The 17,147-nt window shown below is 36.3% G+C and overlaps 3 protein-coding genes and 1 pseudogene across 5 annotated transcripts; 3 read left to right on the top strand and 1 right to left on the bottom strand.

Annotated features, from left to right (window-relative positions):
• The first annotated feature begins 295 nt into the window (after positions 1-295).
• LOC117638774 (xyloglucan endotransglucosylase/hydrolase protein 2-like) lies at positions 296-3,569 on the top strand. 2 transcript variants are annotated; one of them, XM_034373890.1, is made up of 4 exons: positions 296-717; positions 2,407-2,507; positions 2,646-2,857; positions 2,984-3,439. In XM_034373890.1, exons 1-4 carry the CDS (start codon positions 549-551, stop codon positions 3,345-3,347), a joined length of 846 nt encoding a protein of 281 aa, XP_034229781.1. In that variant the 5' UTR covers positions 296-548; the 3' UTR covers positions 3,348-3,439. The 2 variants fall into 2 exon arrangements, with proteins under 2 accessions (XP_034229781.1, XP_034229780.1); XM_034373889.1 differs by lacking the exon at positions 296-717 and adding an exon at positions 769-1,788 and having other exon boundaries at positions 2,984-3,569.
• Positions 3,570-4,420: 851 nt separating this feature from the next.
• On the top strand, positions 4,421-8,462 carry LOC117638773 (annotated as a pseudogene).
• Positions 8,463-11,014: 2,552 nt separating this feature from the next.
• LOC117637303 (GPI transamidase component PIG-T) lies at positions 11,015-15,155 on the top strand. Its single transcript, XM_034372161.1, has 5 exons — positions 11,015-11,401; positions 12,147-13,406; positions 13,673-13,822; positions 13,910-14,090; positions 14,414-15,155. The coding sequence occupies exons 1-5, from the start codon at positions 11,159-11,161 to the stop codon at positions 14,590-14,592; spliced, it is 2,013 nt and encodes a 670-aa protein (XP_034228052.1). The 5' UTR covers positions 11,015-11,158; the 3' UTR covers positions 14,593-15,155.
• A 65-nt stretch (positions 15,156-15,220) lies between these two features.
• LOC117637304 lies at positions 15,221-16,403 on the bottom strand. 2 transcript variants are annotated; one of them, XM_034372163.1, is made up of 3 exons: positions 15,937-16,403; positions 15,727-15,828; positions 15,221-15,523 (listed from the first exon to the last, which is right to left on the bottom strand). In XM_034372163.1, exons 1-3 carry the CDS (start codon positions 16,238-16,240, stop codon positions 15,387-15,389), a joined length of 543 nt encoding a protein of 180 aa, XP_034228054.1. In that variant the 5' UTR covers positions 16,241-16,403; the 3' UTR covers positions 15,221-15,386. The 2 variants fall into 2 exon arrangements, with proteins under 2 accessions (XP_034228054.1, XP_034228053.1); XM_034372162.1 differs by having other exon boundaries at positions 15,616-15,828; positions 15,937-16,402.
• Between the last annotated feature and the right edge of the window lie 744 nt (positions 16,404-17,147).

The raw sequence follows: 17,147 nt of genomic DNA, 5'->3' as shown, positions 1-17,147 counted from the left end.
ATAGCACGTATTCAAGTCATCAAAATTGAATACGTGATAAGAACAAGGTCAGGGTATGCATGAACGTGCCCTGCTTTCTAACCTTTTACTTGTTATACAACAATAATTGATCCCCTTATCACAGACGTCGAACTTGACTGTCACAGCTAGATACAACAATGAAAAGCTATATAGGATGGAGTTTCTTTCTTGCACTGCATTGCTTCCTCTTCCTAACAACACGATTTCTGAATAGCTTTTCATCAAATATATGAACCAGAATGGGTAAAAGGGCAGGAAATTTTTCTAGTTGCTTTCATAAAAAAGGGATGGTGCATAAACTATGATGTGGTTGGTTATGGAGATATCTATCATATGTGGAGAAGTCAATAGCGTGTGGGCATAACAGATCTCAGTAAGGTAGAGAAAATTATGCTCACACTCTTTTTGCCCACTTCGAGTTTTTCGGGTAAAAAATACACATAAAAGAAATATTTCTCTATTTATAACTTGCACCACCACAACCATGGCAGTAGCCTGCTAGGTTTAATTCTAGGGTTTGTTCTAAAATGGAGGTTTCAGTGCTGGTTTTAGCTCTGTTCCTCCAGCTTGTTGGTGGAATGTTTGCCCGTGATGTTCACTTCGACGAAAATTATGGAGTCGTTTGGGGGAAACCTGATCATGTGGAAACTTGGTATCGAGGGAGAGAACTTGTGCTTTTCTTGGATCAAGCTTCGGGTTAATTTATCATCATCATCATCTTCTTCTTCTTTTATTATGATATTCAACTTTTATTGTTTTCACTTTAATCATATTTTTTGTTTTTGCTTTTTTAAAGTAAATGACTTGTAAAATTTGCCCCAATTTTGTTTTGTTATTAATTACAGGTATTTTACGTTAAACCCATTTTATCTAAGCCCAACTCCAGCATAATCCACTTCATCCCTGTCAAAGTTGCCCTAAATTGTGAGGAGTGCATGAACAATTTTAATTCCCTCCAAAAAATTTAGGCCTCCTTTGAAAAATATTAGTTCCCTCTCCTTCTTGCTTGAAATTTCATTTAGTGGTGGAAAATGTCTAAGTAAAATTTGGATATAACAACTCGTGAGTGTCCTAATTAATACTCCCATTCCAAATGGAGAGATTTTTAAGCAATAACTTGAATTTGAAAACAAAACGAATTTAGTTTTGTTTTCAAATACAAAAACAAGAATCATATTAGACTGAATGTATTTGAAATAAACTAGATGTAGTATGTTATTTGAAATAAACTAGATGTAGTATGTTATTTGAAATGACAATGAATCATTTGAAATTCATTTGTTTCCTTCCTTTCTTTCTAAATTTGCTAAACCCTTCTTTGCTTGTCCAGATTTTAGGATGCATGAGTTGTAATAGTCTAAACAAATAACGTTACCTTATAATGTCATCTAAATTCATAAGATCCAGAATCCCTCCATCGATCCAACCAGAGTCTCGTACGTATCTAGTGACTCTTGTCCATGGGCTTGGGCTAAGTCTAGGTTTATAATTAAGGAAGGGATCTATATATAACTTCACCAATGCATTACTTTCTTTTGTGAAACACAAAGCACTCTCACTAGCTAGGTTTTGCCTTAGAAATGGCTTTCTCAGTGGTTCGTTTATTTCTGTTTCTTCTCCTTATTGGTGGTGGGGTGCTTGCAAGAGAAACCAACCTTCTTGACGGTAACTTTTATCATAACTATAGAACGCTCACAACGGATTCTTCTCATTTCCGGTCTTCAAATAATGGAAGAGAAGTCCGGCTTTCTATGGATAATTCTTCGGGTTAATTATCCTTTCCATCTTCTTCTTCTTCTTCTTCTAGATTTTAATGGAATAACAATCTCTTTGTTAGATGCTAATGATAATCTTTTTGTTAGATGCTAATGATCCAAATAAATTCTTTTTTCTTTTGCGTGAGCTGTTTGTATTGATTTTCTTTCCATTTCTTATTCATGCCTTATTTCTATGAAGCTGTCTTTGCTACGTACTTATCGTTAAGATATGGAGTAATTAATCAACTTTATATATTTTTTTAATGAGAGGTTAAACCACAAAGCAGGCCATTTTTAATTTATTGCATGGCAGGTTTTATAATGGATGTGCAACTTATTTGAAGAAGATTTAAGACTCCATAGCTAGGCAAGGTCCTGGGTTCGAGTCTTAGTATCCGTGTATTGCGTGTGAGTTTAGTATACTAGCGTCCCTCTCAATAGAAAAAGTCCTTAAAAAAAATTTCATAGCCACCTCTTAGAAATTAAGAAAAATAAGTACAACATGAGATATTAATTAACTCTTCTGAAGATCTTATATAACTTATATATAATATAGTGGTAATAATTTAACTTTCTCTTTCCTTTATTTGTTGTATTTAGAAGATAATTTGAGCTCTTATTATTTCAGGGGCTTCGTTTGTATCCAAGCAATGGTTTGGTTCTGGGTTCTTTCATATGAAGATCAAATTACCACGAGGGAATTCTGCTGGTGTCGTCACAACTTTTTATGTGAGTATTATTATCCCATCAATTCTCTCTCTCTCTCTCTCTCTCTCTCTCTCTCTCTCTCTCTCTCTCTCTCTCTTTCTGTTTTTAATGTCTCCAAATATTGCCCGTGGCTTATATATATATACTATATATATGAAGCTAACTTCCGGTGACGGTGACCGAGTAAAGGACAAAGCTCATGATGAGCTGGACTTTGAGTTCTTGGGTAACATAAAAGGAGAGCCAATCCTACTGCAGACAAATGTTTTTGCAAATGGCACGGCCGGTAGAGAACAAAGAATTACTCTTTGGTTTGACCCCACAACGGAGTATCATGACTACAAAATTCTTTGGAACCAGAATCAAATTGTGTAAGAATACATACTCATCACGATCATCAAATTGCTCTTTATTGGGAATTCACAGTTTCATAATATAACATGTCTGTCACAATTTGATAACGCACACTTTTTTTTTCTTTTCTTTCTGCTGCTCAGATTTTATGTCGACGACATCCCAATTAGGGTATTTAAGAACCTCACAGAATCTGGGGTTCCCTTCCCGTCACAACCATTGCAAATTCAAGCAAGCCTTTGGCATGCAAAATGGGCAAGTCAGAATGAGACGGATTGGAGTTATGCACCTTTTAAAGCTCACTACCAAGGATTTGACATAAGTGGCTGTCCCTGCGCAACAAAACAATGCATGATTGAATGTTATGGGCAGAATTATTGGTGGAACGACATAAGGGAATTAAACTCAGACCAACGACGGGCATATGAGGATGTGAGAAGTAGACATATGCACTATGACTATTGTGCCAGTCATACACCTGCCCCAGAGTGCAGTTTTAATAGCTAGGGTTAATTTAGTATCAAGATTCAAGAGAGGCTTAGAAAAATTTAAACCCTACCGCCAAAAAAAAAAAAAAACAAAACAGAGGAGATACGGGATGATATATATAACTGTATTAATTATTATTGTAATCTGGTGATCATCATTTTGTATCTTATATATGAAACCCTTGTACGCAAAACTTATCACTCCTAACATTAATTAAAGATTTTAAAAAAAGGTTTATTATTCCTTTGGATCACATTATCGCATTAACGCTATGGAAATATTTTTGCTTATCATCCTTTTCAATACTTGACACGTGTTCATTAGCATAACCATAGTTAACTCTTTGCTTTACATTCAAGATATGTGATATTAATATTTGATTTGATATTGAATTTTAGGATACTGTCTTGAAATTTTTTGGATTTATGATCAAGATATGTATATAAATGGATTTTATATGATTTTCTGAAGCATTTGATGCATTCATTTATAATTAAGATTATTACAATTTTTAGGAGAGATTTGATCATGGAAAGTTAAGAACACACTATCTTAGATTTGGGATCAAATGTAAAGATCAAGCATTTTTGAGCCATGATCCTTTTATTTTGGCCATCAATGACCTAGAGGCTTGAGATCTCTTACCAAGAAGAAGCTATTAAAGTAACTATAGCACTTATAATCGGCAGTGAAAGCACCAAAAGAAAAAAAATTTAATCTCAAAACAAACAACATGACAATCGTATTGGCGGGATTTATTTCCATTTTTATTTGAAATTTTTTTTATTTACTCATTTATATAATTTTATCGTAATTGAGATTTATTTCCTATTATAATTTTTTTTTACAATTTATCACTTTGTATATCTCTATAAAAATCTCCCTATCGAAAAGATAGATCAGAAAATTCTCATATACTTGGTTTGGCAAATCTTTATTTGTTAAATTATATATAAAATAAACGGGAAACAACTAGCAATAAACCATCGTTAATCAATTGGGCCTTCTTGACCAAAAGACCCGAAAGCCCAAAGGCCCATTGTTTTTGTATCTCGAAATCAAAAAAATCCCTCCCAGACCCAACGTCTTTCATAGACCAAACTCCTTCAGCGACGCTTCCATGGCGGACTATCTGACTCCGCTCCCCACGGCCCCCATCTCATAGCACTCTCGCTGCGCCCATACTCCGATTCAAGCTCATTCCTCCACCTTATGGCCTTTCCTCTTCTTCTTCTTCTCAGACTGGTCCTGTTACTCTCTCTCTTACTTTTTGCCCCAATTCTCCATTCCAAAGCTGCCTTGGGAACGGTCACCGAAGAAGATTTCTCGGAGGAGTTGCTTCTGAAGCCATTTCCGGATCGCAAGGTGCTGTCCCACTTCAACTTCAGAAGCAGGGCCCCACATACCAACTCCAGTGGCCGGCACCACCATCTCTTCCCCAAAGCCATATCTCAGCCGGTAGGTCTTTACGTGCCTCTGCATTATATTGTTTTTAAATTTGTTAACTTTGGCATACGATAAGGTCGTAAACAGATAAATTTTTTATCTTGTACCTGGGTTTTGTTTAATTAGGGTGTTTAAGGTAGTGAGGTAGGTTGATAGGTGTTGTAAGTTTTCAAAATTCACTCTCTGAGCTTTTAGCATTGATATTCAAATTTAGGATTTTTAAGTCTTACTGGTAGCACACCTAACTTTCCAATTACCTCCACTCCACCGTTCTTGTATGAATTCATGAAATTTTTGGTAGTATCTTATAAACTACTAAATAACTTACGGGAGAGTGTTGGTTGGACAGGTTCAGAAGTTTCACGTTAAGGAAATGGAATTTTCTTTCACAAAAGGTCGGGGGTGGGTTTGATCGCATATCAAGCAACAAGGCCAAGCCTCCTGGAGTTGAGTTGTGGGCTGTCTTTGATGTCCCTCTTGAACAGGTGGATGAATCTTGGAAGAATTTAATCCATGCTCTTTCGGGTCTCTTTTGTGCTTCAATCAACTTCCTAGAATCGTCTACATCATATTTGGCTCCTGAATGGGGCTATCGCCCAATGCCAGGAAGTCTGAGGTATGGTACATTGCCTCGTGAGGCTGTTTGCTCCGAGAACCTAACTCCGTGGCTGAAGCTCCTTCCTTGTAGAGATAAAGCTGGGATTTCTGCATTAATGGATAGACCATCCATCTACAAAGGATTTTATCATTCACAGCGGTTGCACTTGACCTCAAGTGAATTTGAATTGGAGGGGATAGGTTCAGGAATTGTTCTACAGCAAACATTCACAGTTGTCGTACAGCCCGATAGTCTGAGAAGAGAACTATTATGAGTTATTCCCAAGAAACAAATTCACAACCAAACTGGTCATTGACCTCAATTTTTGGGAGGAAGGTCGGTGGAAGATGTGTGCTTGCCAATTCTTCCACTGTATACCTTCAGCTTGATAGTGGACTAGTTGCTGAACTAGATTATATGCAGAAAGAAAATGAGATATCCAGTGCTGATAAATCTGCCTATGAAGGTGTTATGAGTAACCCTGGCTTTGAATTGTCTGTTAAACCGAACAGGGTATTAAAAGAACTTTATGGATTTGAAAAGAAGAACCCATCTGTTCTATATGAATTTTCTATGGAGAAGTGCAGTCTAGGCCATTTGATTTAGGCCTAACTTGGAAGCTTCCTGTAGTTTGGTCCTGTCAGAAAGCACCATTACATGCTAGTCGATTCTTGATGGGAAGTAGGAATGAAAGGGGTGCTATTGTGATATCCTTGAGATCTACAGAAGTGAGTGATGAGTTGTTGCATACTGATATGAGTGAAGGCAGGTGCAAATTGGAAGTCAAAGTTTTTCAGGTTGTGCCTTGGTATATTAAGGTTTATTTTCTACATTGCGAGTGTTTGTTAATGAACAACCTCAAGAAGTTTCAGACATCGTTGAAAAGATGCGTGTTTCACCTTCTGTAAACAAGATGTCACGTGGGGTGATGGAGATGGTCCTGAAATTCCCTCGTGCAATGAAATTAGCTACTATAACCTTAGAATTTGATAAGGTATACTTGGGTAATCTTTTTTAAACTTTTTTTTCCATGTTTTATAGCTTTGGTTTTTATAAGGAATTTTCAAAGTATGAGGGAATTCCTGTGGTGCTAAACTGTGAGCTAAGTTCGTGCAGAACAATGATTGATGAAGCATTGTTGCTGGGAACTCCTATATCATCTTATTTGCTTGAAACATAGGCTGAAGTTTGACTGTACACTTAGTTTCTTCATTACTTGTTGATTTTTTTTGGTCTTCATTACTTGTTGATTTTTTTTGGGTATGACTTTGTTATAATATCTGTGTAGGGGTTTTTGCATATTGATGAATATCCTCCAGATGCCAATCAGGGATTTGATATTCCATCAGCCATAATAAGCTTTCCTAATTTCCATACAAGCATGCAGTTTTTTAAGGATAAATCTGTGGAGAAGTCCTCCACCTTATCCAAATTCCAGGTATTCTAACCACCTCTTTTTTTTTCTTTTTTTTTTTTTTTCCATTTTTTTGTGTGGGTGGTATTCATGTATCAGATTCATGGATTTTTGTACCTATTCTTGACTCTCTATTTGTGTATTGGAAAACAGCAATGTTTTGACGTACACAGTAGTATTACTTGTACTGTTGGCAACTCCTGATTTTAGCATGCCTTGTCAAGTTATGGTAATTACAATCATTGTATGTCTAAAGTATTTTAGTTATTTCCTCGAAATAGTTAGAAGGGGTGCTGGTGAGGAGGAAAATTTTCCAAGAACAGAGTTTAGATTGACTGTTTGTAGCATATTGATAGCAATTTTTAGGTTTTACAACAGGGCATAGATATTAAATTTAGAACACAGCGTGAGTTGCAGATGTTGAAACAGTATCGATTATTTTTTGCACAATTGGCTGAGTTAATTTATTTCCAGAAGTTAGTCGGTTTTTCTTTGGATTTTATCGTGCAGTCCGCTTATAGGATGGGATAAGGTTAGCAACATAGTTTCCCTGTCACTGGTAGTAAGCTTGTAGTTGTGTTGGGGCACCATACGCCTTCTAGGACTGAAGTATTCCTCTTTTTGCTTGTTTCTCTTTCATTTACACCTACTGCAGTTAACTGTTTCATTTTTTTTAAATTAAAATAAATACCGATACTATAGAATTTCATGCGTACCACTACCACATCATGTATGGTTGAAGTCAGCTAATTGCCAATATTAAATAGAAGGAACGTGTAATTTGCCTTATGTTTTTACTGTGTCAACTTTATTACTCTGGTTGGTAGACCAAGCACATCAGGTTTTATAATGGACCTGCAACTTATTTGAAGATCTATAGCCACCACTCTCTATATATATGTGCTTGCGTGCGTGCATGTGTATGTGTGTGCAGCTAACTTCAGGTGTTGAAGCTCGTGCTAAGCTTTGAGTTCTTGGGTAAAGTAGAAGGAGAGCCAATCACATTGCAGACAAATGCTTTTGAAAATGATAATGATAATTTGGTTTGACACCAATGCAGAGTAGCAAGACTACAACAATCTTCAGAACCATCATCAAATTGTGTAAGAATCCATGGTATGTTCTTTATTTTGTCACACCATATCTCATGTTTCCGTTTCCTAAATGTGCGACTATGATTCAGAGTTTAACAATATAACATGTCATATATATCGGATAACATAAGGTTATCCTATAATGTATATATATGCATATATATTAATTATTCTTTGTATGTGCTGCAGATTTTATGTTGACAACATCCCAAATAAGGTTGCCTACCCATCAGAACCAATGAAAATACAAGCAAGCTTATGGTGGCCTTGAGAGGGATTGAACTTTTGCACCATTTAGAGCTCACCACCAAGGATTTGACATAATTGGTTGCATACCACAGAGATCCATGAAAGAATGTTGTGGACACAATTATATTGGTAGAAACTCGAAACAATAGGAAGTTTTGGGAATTAGACTCAAACGAACCACAAGCAAATGAGAATGGAAGGAGGAGATATATGAACTATGACCTTTGTATTGATTTAAAAAGGTACCCTATATCTCCGAGGGAGTGCAATATTAAATCCTCAATGAGTGAGGAGCAATAATGAGGTTATAATAAATAGTGAGAAGTAGATTATATGAACTGTCCTTAATGTCTGGGTATTGCTACCGGAGTTTTTTGACTTTTAGCGGCGGTTTTCGGTATCGTTATTTATACGCTTTTAGTAGTGGCTAGCGGCGGATTTTACAGTCACTAAAGCTAGTTCAAAATTTGACACCCTAAAATCGTCACTAAAGTTCTAAAACCGTTGCAAACCGCAAAAAAGGGAACCGTCACTAAAAGATACAAACTACATTCTGCATATTGAAGTGTCTGGGAATTTATTCCCCATTTGTTCATTATTTTATCTGAAAACAAGATGAAAGATCGTTCCTGCATGTCATGAAGTACCCAACGAACTTGATGGAACCTTGATCTTCCAGGATTAGAGAGCGAATTCGTCTTAAAACGGTGACAAATGGTAAGCATCTGAAGTGTTTTTCGTTTCAGAGCTTCTTCATTGTCCTCTTTACCTGTGGAGATAAACTCCAATGTCACTGTCTGTTCAAAAGGAAGAACCACTTGTTTTGAAAAACTATAAAAACCAAGAACCCCGGTAATGGAAATGGACCAGCGCTCCTATTTGATTGATGCTCTCAAAGTATTAGCAACTCTATTCAAAAGCTCCCATTTTAGTTTTGCTCCAAGTCTCATTCTAGTTCTCAGTTTCGACAATTCAGTGTGATTTATTAGCTTTGCTAAAACTTTTCAATCTTTGGTTTTAGTTATCTTGATTGTCTTTCAATTCCGACTGCAAATGAAATCCTAGTTATGTTTTCTGGATTTTTATTTCATTTTCTTATTATTGATTTTTTGAATTTGATTATAATGATCTAGATTGATAATCTTGTAACATAAAATGCCACAGTTACAGCAAAATATTACTCCACAAGTCTGCACTCTCACACATAAATAATTCTCTTAAACATTTCTAGTGCTCAATAACATAAAAACCATGTAGGTTGTCAAAGATTGTGTATCCAATTCTTGGTAATTTGGAAAATTTGTGGGATTATTTGCAAATTTTTTTTTATAGGAATCAGACCATGTATATGTACATTTCATAACAAAAATATAGTAGTCCAAACACCTAAATAAATCTCAAATTTGAAATATCAAGTGACATAATTTTATAATTTCGTCCTTTATCTAAATCTAAATCTATATATATAAAGCAAAAAGCGGAGAATGGTGAAACATTTGAAATACCATAAAATGCCATTGATTAATGCAAACATTAAGAGTTGAAATTATTAATTAAATGAGGATAATATGGTAAATTCACACATTTTCATATTTTAAAAAAAATTAAAAGAAAAATCAGATAATAAATCCTATTTTTATGGAATACAACATTCATTATCTTTTTTAATTCTAAAATAAAATAAATTTTTTTAAAATAAAAAAACGCATGCAGATAGGCTAGTATATATTAAGACAGAAGTCCTTAAAAGTGAAAATTTCAAAATTCCCACTATTACCCTTGGCTAATAAAAATACTAAAACATAAGACCCTTTATTGCATTGCATATGGATGTAATGGTATATTCATAATTTATTTAAATTAAAATTATAAAAACAAAAAGAAAAGAACATGTGCTGCAGTTATCTATAAAACCATGAGAACTTATCCCTAAAATAGGAGACAAATACCTTCAAAAATTCAATTTTAAATTAAAAATAATATAACACTCATTAATAAAAACCCGATTGGCATGTGTCAAGGGACTAGTATTATATCTATATATATAAAGGAAAAGGTAGAGAATGGTAAAACATTCAAAATACCAGAAAATTCCCTCGATTAATGCAAACATTCAGAATTGAAATTATTAATTAAATGAGGATAATATGGTAAATTCACACTTTTTCATATTTTAAAAAAAATACAGATAATGAATCCTATTTTTATGAAACACAACAACTCATTATTATTATTTTAAATTCTAAAATATAATAAATTAAAAATTAAAAAACCCAATTGGCACACGTGCAAGGGGCTAGTATATATATATATATATATATATATATATATATATATAAATTCATACTTTTCACTGCCCCATAAAAGAGAAATGATATATTTTTTGGTTCTTTTTGGAGATGAAAAAAAGAGATATTTAGTGATATACTCATTTCTAGCACTAATATAATAAATAAACCTTACACAATTGAATTTCCATAAATAAACCCAAAAAAACCCAAAAAATGATAGCTGGCCTTATTGAATTTAATATTGATGATTAAATTACTTTGATGCCCTATTGAGTGTTTTGAGTATTTTTATAAGATTTTGGGGTTAGACTTGTTTTAAAAAATTGATGGCAGTTTTGTAATTTATGAGAAGTTGAAAGCTTTTTTGTTATGTTGTAAATGAATTTTGTATGTGTTTCTAAAGTTTATTTCATATAAGATATTTTTATAATTTGGGCCTTCATATTGTGTATAATAGTGAATCACCCTTAAAAAAAAGGATATTGACTTGGAACAAAATGGTTGAACAATTATGATGGGCCTTCTTGACCAAAATGCTCAAAAGCCCAAAGGCTAATTCCTTATGTCTGTAGAAATCTAAAAAGCCCAGAGCAACGTAAGCAGTCATTACTAGTCTTTCACTGACCAAATTCCAGCTACGCTCCCATGGCGGACTACCCGACTCGGTGCCCATTGGCCCCCATCTCATAGCACTCTTGCAACGCCCACACTCCGATTGAAGCTCACTCCCCCGCCTCATGGCCCTTCCTCTTCTTCTTCTCAGACCGATCCTATTGCTCTCTTTCTTACTTTTCGCCCCAATTCTCAATTTCAAAGCTGCCTTGGGATCGGTCACCGAAGAAGATTTCTCGGAGGAGTTGCTTCTGAGGCCATTGCCGGATCGAAAGGTGCTGGCCCACTTCCATTTCCGGAGCAGGGCCCCGCATACCAGCTCCAATGGCCGCCATCACCATCTCTTCCCCAAAGCCATATCTCAGCTGGTAGGTCATTACGTGCCTCTGCATACATTTTGTTGTTTAAATTTGTTAAATTGGGCATAGGATAAGGAAAAACTGATAAATCTTGGATCTTGCATCTTGCATCTGGGTTTTGTTTAATAAGGGTGCCTAAGGTAGTATGGTAGCTGAATAGGTGTTGTAAGTGTTCAAAATCACCTGTCTGAGCTTCAGCATTGAGATTTTTTATTTAGGGTTTATTATAAATTTCACTCTCGATTCCTCAACTTGGGCCAAGTTGATCGGGACAGCTCTTGTCTGAGCTCTTTGTACTGTGTTTGCATGTGTTTCAAGTCTGTTTTTCATGTAGTTTCCAAACTAATTTAATTCCCGTATATATGGTGTTTAGAAGAAAAAGAAACTAGAGGTGTCTAATAATGATTCCAGAGGAAACTGTTAGGTTTTTGTAATTAATGTTCTCTAGTGGTGTCTGCAACCTGAATGTGGCGTGGGCATGACACTTACAAGACTTAGATTTTCGGCCCGCTATTTAGTCTTCACCACGCTTTGGGGAATGCTTCTTTTAGTTTAACCCAGATTAAAACCAACATTTTAAAACTTCTCCATCCCACCATTTTGTGTTTTTTCTCCAATATGTAACACATCCGGGATCCTTACTGTTAGCACAATCCAACTTTAAACTTGCCTAAAACATTTTTCTACTAATTCATGAAATTTTGGTAGTATCTTAAACTACTAAGTAACTTGCGGGATAGTGTTGGTTGGACAGGTTCAGAAGTTTCATGTTAAGGAAATGGAGTTATCTTTCACACAAGGTCGCTGGAACTATGATCGTTGGGGTGGGTTTGATCCCATATCAAGCAACAATGCCAAGCCTCCTGGAGTTGAGTTGTGGGCTGTTTTTGATGTCCCTCTTGAACATGTGGATGATTCTTGGAAGAATTTAACCCATGCTCTTTCGGGTCTCTTTTGTGCTTCAGTCAACTTCCTAGAATCGTCTACAACATATTCTGCTCCTGAATGGGGCTATTGCCCAGCACCAGGCAGTCTGAGGTATGGTACATTGCCCCGTGAGGCTGTTTGCACTGAGAACCTAACTCCATGGCTGAAGCTCCTTCCTTGTAGAGATAAAGCTGGGCTTTCTGCATTAATGGATAGACCATCTATCTACAAAGGATTTTATCATTCACAGCGGTTGCGCTTGACCTCAAGTGAATTTGAATCAGAGGAGGGAGGTTCAGGAATTGTTCTACAACAAACACTCACAGTTGTTGTCCAGCCTGATAGTGAGAGAAATGTTATGTCTTATTCCCATGAAACAAAATTACAACCAAGCTGGTCCTTGACTTCAATTTTTGGGAGGATGGTCACTGGAAGATGTGTACTTGCCAAGTCTTCCACCGTATACCTTCAGCTTGATAGGGGGCTAGTTGGTCAGCTGGATTACTTGCAGAAAGAAAATGAGTTATCTAATGCTGATAAATCTGTCTATGAAGGTTTTAGTAGTAACCCTGGATTTGAATTGTCTGTTAAGCCGGACAGGGTATTAAAAGAACTGAATGGCTTTGAAAAGAAGACCCCATCTGTTGTATATGAATTTTATATCGAGAAGTACAGTGAGTCTAGGCCATTTGATTTAGGCCTAACTTGGAAGCTTCCTGTAGTTTGGTCCTGTCAGAAAGCACCATTACATGCTAGTAGGTTCTTGATGGGAAGTGGGAATGAAAGGGGTGCTATTGCAATATCCTTGAGATCTACAGAAGTGAGTGATGAGTTGTTGCATACTGATATGAGTGAAGGCAGGTGCAAATTGGAAGTTAAAGTTTTTCAGGTTGTGCCTTGGTATATTAAGGTTTATTTTCATACAGTGCGAGTGTATGTTAATGAACAACCTCAAGAAATTTCAGACGTTGTTGAAAAGATGCGTGTTTCACCTTCTGTAGACAAAGTGTCACCTGGGGTGATGGAGATGGTCTTGAAATTCCCTTGTGGAATGAAATCAGCAGCTATAACCTTAGAATTTGATAAGGTATGCTTTGGAATTTCTTTTTCCTTTATTATAGCATTGGTTTGGCATGAAAGTTATTAGAAATTTTCAAGGGGTTATAACTATGCTGGAATTCCTGTGGTGTTAAAATTCTTGCTAAGCTCATTGAAGACAATCGTGACTGAAGCATTGTTGATGGGAAATCTTGTATCATCCTATTTGCTTGGAACATAGGCTGAAGTTTGAATGTACACTAAATTTATTCTTTACTTGTTTATTTTCTTATGACTGTTATAATATCTATGTAGGGGTTTTTGCATATTGATGAGTATCCTCCCGATGCCAATCAAGGATTCGATATTCCAGCAGCCATTATAAGCTTTCCCAACTTCCATACAAGCATGCAGTTCTTTACAGATAAATCTGTGGATAGGTCCTCCATCTTATCCAAATTCCAGGTATTCTAACTGCCATACGTTCTTTGGTGTGCACATGTCTCATTCCTTGATTTTTATGCCTGTAGTTTACTCTCTTTATTTGTGTAGGAAAACAATGCTGTTCTGGCATACACAGAAGTATTACTTGTACCGTTGACAACTCCTGATTTTAGCATGCCTTACAATGTTATCACAATTACATGCACTGTATGTGCTTTGTATTTTGGTTCTTTGCTCAATGTACTTCGAAAGCGTGTTGGTGAGGAGGAAAGATCTGCAAAGAGCAAAGGTTAGATTCTGTTTGTATCATAATATTTGTTGGAAATCTCATGGTTTTACAACACAGCAGGAATGTTCCTCTTTTAGCTTGTTGCTCTTTCATTAACAGTTAATTGTTTCCTTCTCAATAAATAAATAAATGGAGAGAGACACTTGAGAGTTTTATGGGTACCAGGAATAGTCAATCATGCCCAACAGTTTCTCATCTTGTATGATTGAATTCATTAGCCTTGAATTACCAATATTAACTACAGAAACTTGTAATTTGCTCTGTTGCATTTGCTTTCTTATTTCACTGGCTTATGATGTTCAGCTTCTCATGTTTGTTTGCAGCTACCAAGGAAACTGGTCGGCTCCGACAGCTGTTATCTAGGGTGTCTGCCAAGCTGAGAGGAAGACCATTTGAGCTTCCTCAGCCGCCTTCCAATTCATCATCCTTCATCAGTTCAAAACTTATACTTTTTATACTTGTGGCTGGAATTGCTGTCTTTTGGCAAGTTTATTTTGGATGATGTGTCTAAGTCATTGTACAATAGGTGCCAATTAGGTCCTTTACTGTACAATATGAGCTTGCCATTTTTAGAGCCCTAATTCATATGAGGGGCAGAACTTAGTTACAGTATCTTCAGTACTGTACTGCTCCCCCACAGTGACCCCAGCCCGCAATTGTAGTAGGCCATGTTCACATGAGGCTACATCACTAAACGTTACACTATTCACACACGCAATTGACCGTAACAATTCAGCTCTTAGACAGTCTCCTATCCCTACTTGACGAGGCTGGGGAAGCTTACAACTACATCAATGCTGCAGCGATCGCGAAACTTGAAAGTCGGTATCGACTTTGGCTGAAGTTGAAGGGGGCTGGCAGAGTTTGCGTTCTTGTGTTTGCCAAAAGAAGTTCAAGAAGGAACAGAATTAATCCTACCATGTCTATAGCCGTTTGATATCTGACCTTTACCTTTTCTTTTGTAGTTCGTTCTTATTTCAGTTCAACATTTTTGGGTTATGTTTGTCCAGTTTTGCGGGCCGAAAAACGCTGAAACAAAGGGAATTTATTGTTCTTCAATTTTCAGTCTTCGAATTTTCACATCAATTGCTTGTGTTTTCTTTAAATTGAGTGAATGAAAACACACATGATGATTGTCAATGCTGGAATTAGGTTGCCAAACCAAAAGTCTTTTCATTGTTCTTACATTATACTCATCATTTACAAGTTAAATCAAGTCGCATAAAAACCAAACCAAACTATGAAAGAAAAAGGAGAACCAAGGAAAAAAGAAAAAGAAAACAAACATGAGAAGCTTCATATAATCTCTTTGTAAGGAGCAGACACGACTGCCTCATCTTCTCTCTTCCTCTTCATCTTCCCCCTCGTATAACTGCATCTAAGTTGGGCACCTGAGATGCTGCTGGACTGGCTTTTACTTCTTCCTTGGATATCTGAAAAATCCCATAGAACCAGTTGTGTTAACTTATAATAGAAAGTTAACCCAGAAAAACCAATTCAAAGTTAAGCCAGAATGAATCAGTACCTGGGTTAGTTTCACTTATTTTTAGCTTTTTGAGCAAGTTTACATCTTCTAACAATTGCTTTCTCTTGGAAGAGCAAATACCAATTCTGCCATTGCTTTCAGTTGATGTACCTGGGTTGCTTTTCCTCATCTTTTTACTCTTGATCAGCAAGCTGTCATCTTCAAAAGCTGCCCTTCCTCTGTTATCAACGACATCGTGTAGTTCATGTCCTCCTGCAAAATCAAAGATTCAATCTTTCATGATCGAAACGAACCAACAATAAATCTGAAGGTACCCATTTACCCAGAACAGATAATAAAGTAGTTGGTGGTAGAACTCACGCTTGGTGCCAACTTTGCAGAGCTTGCCATCAACGACAATGGGGTTGCTGTCGTTTTCCCCTGTTGAGAGTCCTTTAGCAGAGAAGAAAGAAAGGAGGGACTTCCAGGTGACCGAGGAGGCAATGAGGTCGAGCCCTCTGCTGATAAAGTGACCGTTGAGCTTCAGGGTTGGTGGGTCCAGCCCAAACGTTCTGGCTATGGAGCCCAAGTCCAGCCTCTGCTCCTCCCATACGAACAACGACACCGTCTTTGCCACTAATGGGCAGAACAGCTTGACCGTTCTTCTGGCTTTGTTTTCTGCCATCTTTATCTCTCTCTGATTTTTGTGATTTTGGGAGCTACCAGATAAAGCAGGAAGTTGGTTTTTGTTTTTTGCTTGTAAATTTTTTTATCGGTCTCAGAGTGTGTAGGTTCCAAGTTCCAACGGTTTCTGGAAGTGTCTAAAACTTTTCTTTAGGGCGGGTCCTGGTGGAGGTGATGTAACATTTTTTTTTTCTTTTCCTTCTTTGCCATATAAACCAAGGTAAATCAAAATTACGGATGAAATAGGAAAGAGAATAGGGGACGATTTTGACATTCTAAACCCCTTGCACTCAAGTTTTTTAAGTACAATTATTAAATAATTATTTTTATATAAGTCTTAGATTCGATTCCCCCATAATCTAATATCGCTTAAAAAAAAAAAAATAGTTCAACACGAAATGTGAAAATGGATAAAATAAGAATAAAAAAATCAATATTCATAAAATATTAAAGAAAAATTACAAGATTCAGCAATGTAGAGAGCAAGCTTCGCAGATGAGTAACATTTTCAGCATGACACTTGATGTTAGGCCTTTTATTATGAAAGTACAAGTAAAGAAGGTGAAAAATTGAAGGTGATTGAATCAATTAACGGCTGTGATTGAATTTGAATCATTGAAGGTGAAAAAAATAAAGATAGAAATGATTGTTTTGGGCTTTGACTCCATCTAAAATCTAGCACAATATTTTTGGGGCAGTTGCAGTTGCAGAGCAGTAAAAGAAACTGGGCTAGTTGAAGATTTGAAGTACACAAAAAAAAACCCAATAAAAACAAAAGAAGAGAGAAGCCCAATCCTACGTGGCCTATTCTTTTCTTAAGAGCCAGGAAGCCGAAAGGTATAAATTGAGAATCAAAATATTCACAAGCTGAGAAGGTTTCAGAAATCTCTTGAAAATGGCTGTCCAAT

This window comes from Prunus dulcis, chromosome 8, assembly GCF_902201215.1.
Source record: "Prunus dulcis chromosome 8, ALMONDv2, whole genome shotgun sequence".
Taxonomy (NCBI): Eukaryota; Viridiplantae; Streptophyta; class Magnoliopsida; order Rosales; family Rosaceae; genus Prunus; species Prunus dulcis.
Note: the sequence above shows the minus strand (reverse complement) of the source record. Positions and strands in the feature narration are given on the sequence as shown.